The following is a 9682-nucleotide window of genomic DNA, read 5'->3' as shown; positions in this document are numbered from 1 at the left end:
GTATTGAGAAACTTTTATTGACCAAATACTTATTTTCCACCATAATTTGCAAATAAATTCATTAAAAATCCTGGATTTTTTTCCTTCTAATTTTGTCATTGTTGAAGTGTACCTACGATAAATTACAGGCCTCATCTTTTTAAGTGGGAGAACTTGCACAATTGGTGGCTGACTAAATACTTTTTTGCCCCACTGTATTGTCTAAACAAGTCCAAGGTGTTGTGTGCTAATGGTTAGTTCAGCTGTCTGTAAATAAATGGGTGGGTAAGTTGATCCTGGTGAGTGATTGGATAGCGTGAACTCCAGCACACTGGGCAGCTGTTATCTGGAGGATTTGATTACTGCCAGTCGTGATTAGACTGCCATGCAGTGAGCCAATGGGGGCAGGATTTAAATCACAACCCAACCCTCATGTTAAGTTTTGACATCCCCCGTTACACAAATCTCACACAACTCTGTTTTGGCATATATATTAACTTGATCACCAATTATCCTACGTACAGATTTGGTAAATTTTGGTACTGGAATAAATGTTTCTGACTGAAATCGATGCCACAGTTCATTTTCAACCAGAGAAGTGGGTTCTGGCGCTCAGTTGCACTTGAAATATTTGTTAATAATTCAATTAAAATCCATTTTTTGAGGTACTACTGTGTAGTCCACTTTCTGTGATTCAGTACAAATTTCAAGTGTTTTTTTTCACTGCTCTATTCTTAATTCTTTTTGGCTTGAGGACCTTCCCTCTATGCTACCTTTTTTAAAACCAAAATAACCACGTGTTAAATGGCGTAGTCAGCAGGAGCAGCTATCTATATGTATAATTTAAACCCCCCATATTACATAATCATACATATACTCTCAAATTATATGGAACAAATGTGAATATTCTTTTGATCATAACGTTTGAAAAAAAACCTATGGAAGAGACTTTAGACAAGACGGCATGTATTAATGTCAATTGAAAAATGTATGCCTTGTTTTGGCAAATTTGTCCTGAAAGTTTTGACGAGGTTGTTCACTGGGATATGAATTTCAAGAATGTCTACTGGGCCACTTCTCCCATGAACAGCACACCACATGGACTCAAAGTTGGAGTGTTTTAGGGAACCCAGGGTAAGTAGTGAGCACTTGTCATAGTGACAGCATGACAAAAGCATCCAATCCTGTAAAAATAGATCAGTCACTGTGGTTTAAATAGAGCACAGAGCCATCCAGACCTGACACAGAGACATATAAGCCATTTTTATCCAAGAGACATTGATTTTACAATTTATAACATATAGTGGATTACAGAATGAATGAGTTTACTCTACAAATATCAGTATTGTGGTTATTTAAGGCCCCTGAACTCAATGCTTTTGCAAATTGAAATACAATACCAGTTTGTTGCATGGGAAGAGCTAAGAATATTAGGTAAAATAATGGAAGTGAGATTGAGGTTATTTAAACAAATACATTCAATTTCACTTCTCCTGAATTTTGAAATATCCCTTTTCTTCAGCATCATAGGCTACATAGAACTCATGGCATGGCCTTATGATATTTAACTTTTCTCCTCTTTCAGTGGAACTGTTTGTCTTCGTAATGAATCTACAGTATTTCCCACAACCTGGGATTGGATTCATCCCATGACTGAAGCTTCAGTTTCTCAGCCAATTATAGCACAGGGGGTGAGTCAGTTTGGCAAGTCACACAGACCAGAAATCGTGCGCTGTACACAGTAATGGAGCAAGGGAGGAAGATTTATATATCTATCGTTCTTTATCCAGACCAGTGACATTGGGAAAATAATATATTTTTCACAGGAGCCCTGGCCAAGAAGTAAGAGCTAGCTAGTCTTTGTTTTGGATCATAAAGTTAGTGAAATTCAAAACCAGTTATTTTGTGTTATTCCAACTAGCTAGCTTGCATTAGCCTTAGCGGCTGTTTATGGTGTCCATGGAACAGCTGTTGCTCTCCCAAGAATAGCTGCATTTTTTTACACTGCACTTTGACTGTAAAAACATATTTGATACATTTAGAGCTTTATATGGTAGTTTTTATTACTGTATTATTGTTTGCACTGGGTAGACATGTATTTTTTGGGGGGGGGGGGGCAAATAACTCTTGAACCTGAACTTGTATACTCTTGAACTTATACGAGCCTTAATATTTATGTAATTCATTCATTCATACCAGTGTCTGGGCTACACTAAAATGGTGTTATACACGCAATGTGTTTTCCTGTCAGGAGGTGGCGTGATGTCGTCAGATAGGGATAAAGGGACAGTGTACGACAACTTCCAGCTCAGGAACCAATGGGAGAACAGAGCTAAGCAGTTCAGTCAGAAGGGACAACTGGAAAAGGAGAGACAAGGCAAGAGTGCCTTGAATGGGTAAGACTGAACATATGACTCACATGAACCTTTCTCAAAATTAATTTTCTTTCAAAAAGTGAACTATCACTTCAAAGTACATCGACTATATTCATGGTTTGGATTCAAATGCATATTTCTTAAGAATGTGTGGCATCATATCCTTATCCACTCTTTCTCAAAGCATGCCAATCTTTGAATGCCCAGGGACCTATAGGAACAGCTTTGTCAGTCATAACACCTTGATAATGCGTGTGCAATTAAGCAATAAGGCCTGAGGGGGTGTGGTATTTGGCCAATATACCACGACTAAGGGCTGTTCTTAAGCAAGACGCAATGTGGAGTGCCTGGATATAGGCGTTAGCTGTGGTATATTGGCCATTTACCGCAAACCTCTGAGGTGCGTTATTGCTATTATACACTGCTTACCAACGTAATTAGAGCAGTATAAATAAATGTTTTGTCATACCCGTGATATACGGTCTGATGTACCACGGCTGTCAGCCAATCAGCATTCAGGGTTCAAACCAACCAGTTTATAATATGTAATACACTGCAATGCATTACAACAGTTCATGCTGGATTAGATTTTTAAAAAACAATTTAATTGTTTTTAAAAAGTGATTATTGAATAACAACCTACAGTATAAGGGCAGTTTTAATATTATTGTGATATTATTTAAAAAATGTACCCTGCTGTGGTGCTGTCTTCCACAGGCTTTACAAAAAGTGGCAGTCTCGCCTGGCGAACACAAATGGAGCCCCTACGGCAGCGGAGAAGAAAGGAAAGGGCAGCAACATATCTGACTTCAGAAAGGTTGCGGTGATCCTAGACATTGATGCTGACATCGAAAGAGCCATGTTTAAGGTGGTACCACCACCAAAGATTCCCAAACCTGCTCCATCCCCACCACCCACAAAGAAACCACCCAAGAGGGCAAAGCCTCAAGTTCTCAAACCAGCCGGAGGCTGGGATGAGTCATGGAAGAGCCTGAAGCCCCCAGAGCAGGAAGTGCAACCTGAGGAAAAATGGTGGAGGGATTTGAAGCCAGATCGATATCTACCTCTCAGCGAATGGGCAAGGCCCTTCAAATGTCAACCACTGTTATTCAGTTTCATCCTTCACCAGCAAACAGAGTGGTGGCAGCGAGGATGGCCAGTGTTCAGCTGGGAACAAAACAACAAACTATTGAAAGCTAAGCCTTTGGATGTCGAAGTAAACCTTCTAGGGTGGGAGGACGCTTGGAAGACATCCAAATCTTTATCCAAGCAACACATTGAGAACCAGATGATTACAGAAACAGTACAGCTCAAAGCCTTCTTCCCAGGCTGGACAGAATCTTGGAAGGTCGCAGGTGAAAATGTCCAAAACAGTGGCCAATATCTGAGGGATTGGCACGAGTCCTGGAGTTTGTGCCAAGAACACCACTGGTACAAGGCCCCCATAGACTCCCAGTTGATGTCAAAACATGTGTTGTCCAATGAGTTGTTGACCTCTCAGCTTGATGAGGATATCCCATCTTCATCAGATTGGATAGAGTCCTGGAAATCTGTGAAATCTCAGCCCCAGTACCAAGAGTCCCAGTCAGAGCCCAAAGGGACTGAATTAAAGGTAGAAATGTCCCATGTGCCACTGCATTTGCAGTTCCACAAGCTTAACACACCTTTCTCAAAGTGGCACGAGTCTTGGAAAGTGTCAACTGCAAACAATGAAGCAATTGAAGATGGATGGAAAGGTTCCTGGAAGATATGTAGTCAGCATCAAAATGACACAAATGCCCAAAGAGATGTTGTGTTTCTCTCAAATAAGTACAAGACCCAAAGGTTCTGGGGTGTTGACAGCATGCCTCTGAGTGAATGGTCTAAATCCTGGAAGACCCCCATGCCTCCCCAACATACTTTCTTGCCAGGTTGGAAAGAATCTTGGAAACAAAACAGCAATCCATATTGGAAGGATTGGCATGAGTCCTGGAGTTTGTGCCAAGAACACCACTGTTGCAAGTCCTTTATGGACTTCCAGTATTGCCATCATGCTATGATGATGTCAAAATGCTTGCTGACCAATAAGCTGTTGAGCTCCCAGCTTGATGAGGAAATCCCATCTTCATACGAGTGGATTGTGTCCTGGAAATCTGTGAAACCTTATCCTCAGTCCCAGTCAGATTCAGAAGAAACTGAATCAGAGTTGGAAATGTCCCATGTCCCACTGCATCTTCAGTTCTACAAGCTTAACACACCTTTCTCAAACTGGCATGATTCTTGGAAAGTGTCCACTGCGCAAGCTGTAGCAGATAAAGATGAACAACATCCTTCAACAGAATGGACGGATTCCTGGAAGATATCTTGGACGAACCTAAATAGAAATGACTTAAAACCCCAAAGGGATGTTGTATTTTTCTCAAGGCATAAGACTGAATGTTTTTTGAGTGTTGACTGTATGGTCCAGAATGAATGGTCTGAATGCTGGAAGACCATCAAGCCTACCCAATACACTACGACACAGGAGGAGGAGGAGGAAAAAGATAGCCATTCTGATTCCTCTAAACATTTGTCACATCTAATAGAGATTCCTTTGATTGATTGGGCAGAATCATGGAGGTTCAAGCCAGAGGATGAGAGCCCCACCTCACCCAAGATGACACAGCCCCTAGCTCCAAAACCAGAGGAGGAGATGCTGAAAGCCAGCACACCATCACATCCTCAGCCTTACAAATACAATCTTAACCAGGCAATCTGGGGTGATTCCTGGAAAATCCTGAAGCCCCCACAGAAGGAAGTCCCATCTGGAAAAAAATGGTGGAGGGCGTTTAAGCAGGACAGAAACCTACCTTTCAATGAATGGGCAAAGCCCTTCAAGTGTCGACCACTGCTATTCAGTCGCTTACTGCACACACAAACAACATCCTGGCAGCAGGGATGGCCAGCGTTCAGCCGGGAACAAAGCAACAAACTACTGAATGCTAAGCGTTTGGATAACAAAGTAAACCTTCCGAAGTGGGAGGATGCATGGAAGACACTCAAGCCTTTACACAAGCAGCATACTGAGAACAAGATGATTACAGAAAGGGTACAGCCCGATGGCTTCTTGCCAGGTTGGACAGAATCTTGGAAGGTCGCAGGTAACAATGTTCAAAACATCAATCCATATCTGAAGGATTGGCAGGAGTCCTGGAGTTCTTGTCATGAACATCACTCATACAGGGCCTCTATAGACTCCCAGAATCGGCAGTATCTCCCTGTATCACTAAAACACAAGCTGTTCAGGGATCTGATGATCTCCCAGCTTGATGAAAACATTACGTCCTCACCAGAAGGGGTAGAGTCCTGGAAATCTTTGAAAAATCAACCTCTGTTCCAGGCAGAGCCCGAAGAAATTGAATCAGAGATAGATATGCCTGATGTGCCACTGCATCTCCAGTTCCACAAGATTAACACACCTTTCTCAGACTGGCACCAGTCTTGGAAAGTGTCAACTGCAGAAAGTGAAGGCGAAAAACAACAGAGAGAATGGAATGGTTCCTGGAAGATATATTGTCCGTATCTGTCAAAAAACAACACAAAAGCCCAAAATGATTTCGTGTTTTTGTCCAATAAGCATAAGACTTACAAGTGCCTGGGTGTCGATCATGCTGAAAACAGCATGCCTCAGAATGAATGGTCTGAATCTTGGAAGACAAAGCAGCACCAGCAGCAGTTGGAGGACTGGGCAGAGTCTTGGAGGTTATCTGTCACCCCAGAATCCAACAACACAGTATCACTGGACCGGTGGAAACAATCATGGAGACTCTCAAAACCAAATCACCCACACCAGCTTAACCAGGGCACAGAGCCTCTCATACACAACAGCCCCAAACACCACATGCAACTCCACGAGGTTGAACTGCCCCAGGCAGAATGGAGCAACTCCTGGCAGTACCTCAAGTCAGACACTCTGGATCCTAACACGAAAAAGGAAACATACATACAGTAGAACATTATAAAATGTATGTCAAATGATCAGATATGCATTTGATCCTATACTATTTTTACTTCATGTCAATATACATACTTGTTAAATGTCTTATTATTGGACACATTGGAGTGAGACTAGCAGCATTCTCTGCTGCAGGGAGGAGGTTGGGGTGGATGAAGTGTATAACACGTGGTTTGCATTGCTCTTGGAAACTTTAAATCTAACCTAAACTAATTACTTCTATTCTATTGACTGAAATGTTGTTTTCTACCTGCTGTTGTTGCTAATTCTATTATTGCTGGTTGTCTTTGTGACTACATTAATGCTTGATTGACGAACACTTTATCCATCTGGGATTAATAAATACATTTAATTATCATATTAATTGCTAAAGTAACATCAATGTTGAAGGTTTCTCTCAAATTGCCAGAGCGTTCACCAGGACTGAACTGGGATCTTGTAACGATGTGTGCTGAGAGTTGGGAAGAAAGTTCAGGGAGTGAGTGTTTTAAATAAATAAACACAACTTAATACAAAACAAGAAACATGCACAGACATGACACTGGAACAGAAATAATGACACCTGGGAAAGGAACCAAAGGGAGTGACACATGTAGGGCAGGTAATCAAGGAGGTGATGGAGTCCAGGTGAGTCCGGCGCGATAACGAGCAGCCTGGTGACCTAGAGGCCGGAGAGGGAGCACACATGACAGATCTGAATTCAGGACAGGCATTTCTAACAAAAAACGAGATAATCAACATTCTGTCCAAATGCAAACATTTAGACAGGACCACTGGGCTAAAGATGGACCAGCTCATCTGGCATTTGGGCAAACTTTTGGTGTTCACCTTTTGACCCTTTTCTGTTCCAGGCTATTATTATTTAACACATCTTCATGTAACATGAGAGAACATTGAACATGTGTCATATGTAGTTCCATGGGAAAGCAGGGAATAATGACAAAACCAATCATCTGCACAGTGGTATAAAGTACTTACACTAAGTAAAAATACTTAAGTACTACTTAAGTAGTTTTTTTGGGTATCTGTACTTTACTATTTCTATTTTTGACAACTTTTACTTCACTACATTACTTTTTACATTTTCTATTAATGTACGACAATTGGGTACTTTTTCCACCACTGCAATGCATAAATAGATCACAGAGACACCCTAGGTGTAAAATAAATGGAATACGGAATAGCCAGTCCTTAGCATCCACAGGAGGGTAATATCAAACATGTTAAGATTACCCAAATCATGATTTCAAACTAAACCAAACCATCAATACAGAGAAACTTTAGTGCCTTGGCGACTCTGGGCCATGGTTCTTAACCTCACCTTGATGGGCTGGAGTTCAACCACGAAGTGAAACATTTTATTTTACAAATGTCAATGTTTTATTATGGTCGTTTAATTTGCCTCTTACCACAATATGGCCTTTGCAAATTGAAATATTATCAAAAGTTTGAAGCATGGGATGAGCTAAGCCCATTAAGGGAAAATGGAGTTTATGAAAAATCAGATTGAGGTCTACAAACAAATAAATTAAATGTCATTCCTAAATTATAAAATGCATTTGTGCTCAGTATTGCAATTGTGTCAGTCTCTACTGGCAAAATAGGACTTTTGGTTTCATTTTATTGGCATAGTTTTATTTGGGTTACACTGTGCTCTAAACTGGATGCTTGCAAGTAGGCAATACAATATTTATACAGTCAGCTTCTGAAACTTTACAAAGTAATATGTAATACCTCATGGGTAAATCTGCATCATTCTGTTCCGCACCATTTCCACTTTCTCATTTCTTACCAAAACTTTTTAAATGAGACCAGGTAATATAAAATCAGCAGCAATATGACTTTGAAAATTAAAAAGATGTGCTCTTGAACATGAAACTAACTTTAACGGAATTCATATGCAGGAGGATTGTGGGGTGGAAATAGGTTAAGTACATCTGGAAGAGTGAAGGAGGAAGAAGGCCACCGAGGGGAACTAGATAAAGCGTACAATATTCAGAGCCACCACTGTCACTTTACATGTCTCACTGCAGTGTTCCCATAATGCACTTAGGGATTATGGAGGCTCACTTGAAGAGACGCCACATTTGATTTCATATGCACGCAGTAAAATGCACAGAACAGTGAGCAGAGCAGAGCAGGGCATCAATAAGAAGAGACTGCTGATGGCTGCATAAAGAGGCTGGAGCGAAAGTTCAATGGAGAAAAACTGTGAAATCATCCTGTGAAGTCCATATCCTGTGTCACAGATGCTTGAAGACAGGCAACATAATGGGAGACAAATTGAAATCTCAATTTGACGTACAGTGCTCTAGTGTATATTACTTAGATTTTTGTTGAAGTTTTGAGGGAATTGGGAAGTAGGCTTTAAGATTAACTTCAGAGTTGTCTTTGGGATAGTTTGAGGACACCAAATAGTAAAACCTACAGTATGGGCTAAGAGACGACAAACATGATAATGATGCTGATGAAGAAGAGGATTATGACAATGACAACAACGATGAAAAGGGTGATCATGTTGATGACGTCACTAACAGCAAAACCATTTGTCAGTCATAAAGCCTGCATACGAGAGAAGGATCCAATGGGAGTGTAAGATGTGCTAAGAAGTGATAAGTTGCAATAATTACCACTTAGCAAGGGGTGTGAACTTTCAGCAACCCTGCATGCCCCAATGTTCACCTGAGACTAATGGCCTGTTCAGGCCAGACGTACGCCAGCTGGCTGAGAGAGAGAGAGAGAGAGTGACAAAGAGTGAGAGCGAGGGAGAAAAAGGTGTGAGAGAGAGGATAAATGAAGCCTTACTCCACTCTCTTTCTCACCTACCTCTAAAGAAATATTAGCCGTCTCTAAGTCACAGATGCACAGTGAAGAAGTTACAAGACTGCTGCCTGCCCTGCATGCCTGCTAACACGCACATTCCCTTTTTAGGATCTAGCTGCCACTTTTCGAGCTAGAGGCTAAGCGAGTTGAGAAGAGTCCATGTCCCATATCAGTGGATCCAGTTATATGCCTCTATCACAAATGAGTGGGAAAGACAGGCGCCGTCAAATTTTGTCAAAATTATTAATTCATTAAAACTGTGATAGGTGGTTTTATAAATGATTTGAATAAAAGCTTTGGCTTGCATGCACTATGGTACCGGTAATCATGAACATGGTTAAGCAGGTGTAAATAGTCCTACTGTATCTAAACTAGGCTGTAAACAAGAAAAACATGTCACAAACAGAAGCTTGGTCAACCAGACCTTTTGACATGTATCATTTTAAAATCAGATAGGCATAGAATCAAACAACCAGCACTGCTTATGACTTCATCAGCTATTCACAGTTCTCTGCTTCCTGTGATTGGCAAC

General features: G+C 41.0%; 1 protein-coding gene across 1 annotated transcript; it reads left to right on the top strand.

Moving 5' to 3' along the window:
* Positions 1 to 1700: 1700 nt before the first annotated feature.
* Positions 1701 to 6674, top strand: LOC124000744. Its single transcript, XM_046307323.1, has 3 exons — positions 1701 to 1821; positions 2231 to 2375; positions 3072 to 6674. Exons 2-3 carry the CDS (start codon positions 2242 to 2244, stop codon positions 6322 to 6324), a joined length of 3387 nt encoding a protein of 1128 aa, XP_046163279.1. The 5' UTR covers positions 1701 to 1821; positions 2231 to 2241; the 3' UTR covers positions 6325 to 6674.
* Positions 6675 to 9682: the final 3008 nt, after the last annotated feature.

The sequence above is a fragment of the Oncorhynchus gorbuscha genome, linkage group LG16 (assembly GCF_021184085.1).
Source record: "Oncorhynchus gorbuscha isolate QuinsamMale2020 ecotype Even-year linkage group LG16, OgorEven_v1.0, whole genome shotgun sequence".
Classification (NCBI taxonomy): Eukaryota; Metazoa; Chordata; class Actinopteri; order Salmoniformes; family Salmonidae; genus Oncorhynchus; species Oncorhynchus gorbuscha.
Note: the sequence above shows the minus strand (reverse complement) of the source record. Positions and strands in the feature narration are given on the sequence as shown.

What these genes read in the sequence shown, in the direction of transcription:
- LOC124000744 (XM_046307323.1), top strand. Translation starts at nt 2,242, where the DNA reads ATGTCGTCAGATAGGGATAAAGGGACAGTGTACGACAACTTCCAGCTC. An exon ending in GGCAAGAGTGCCTTGAATGG is followed by an intron (nt 2,376 to 3,071) that starts GTAAGACTGAAC and finishes TGTCTTCCACAG; the next exon opens with GCTTTACAAAAAGTGGCAGT.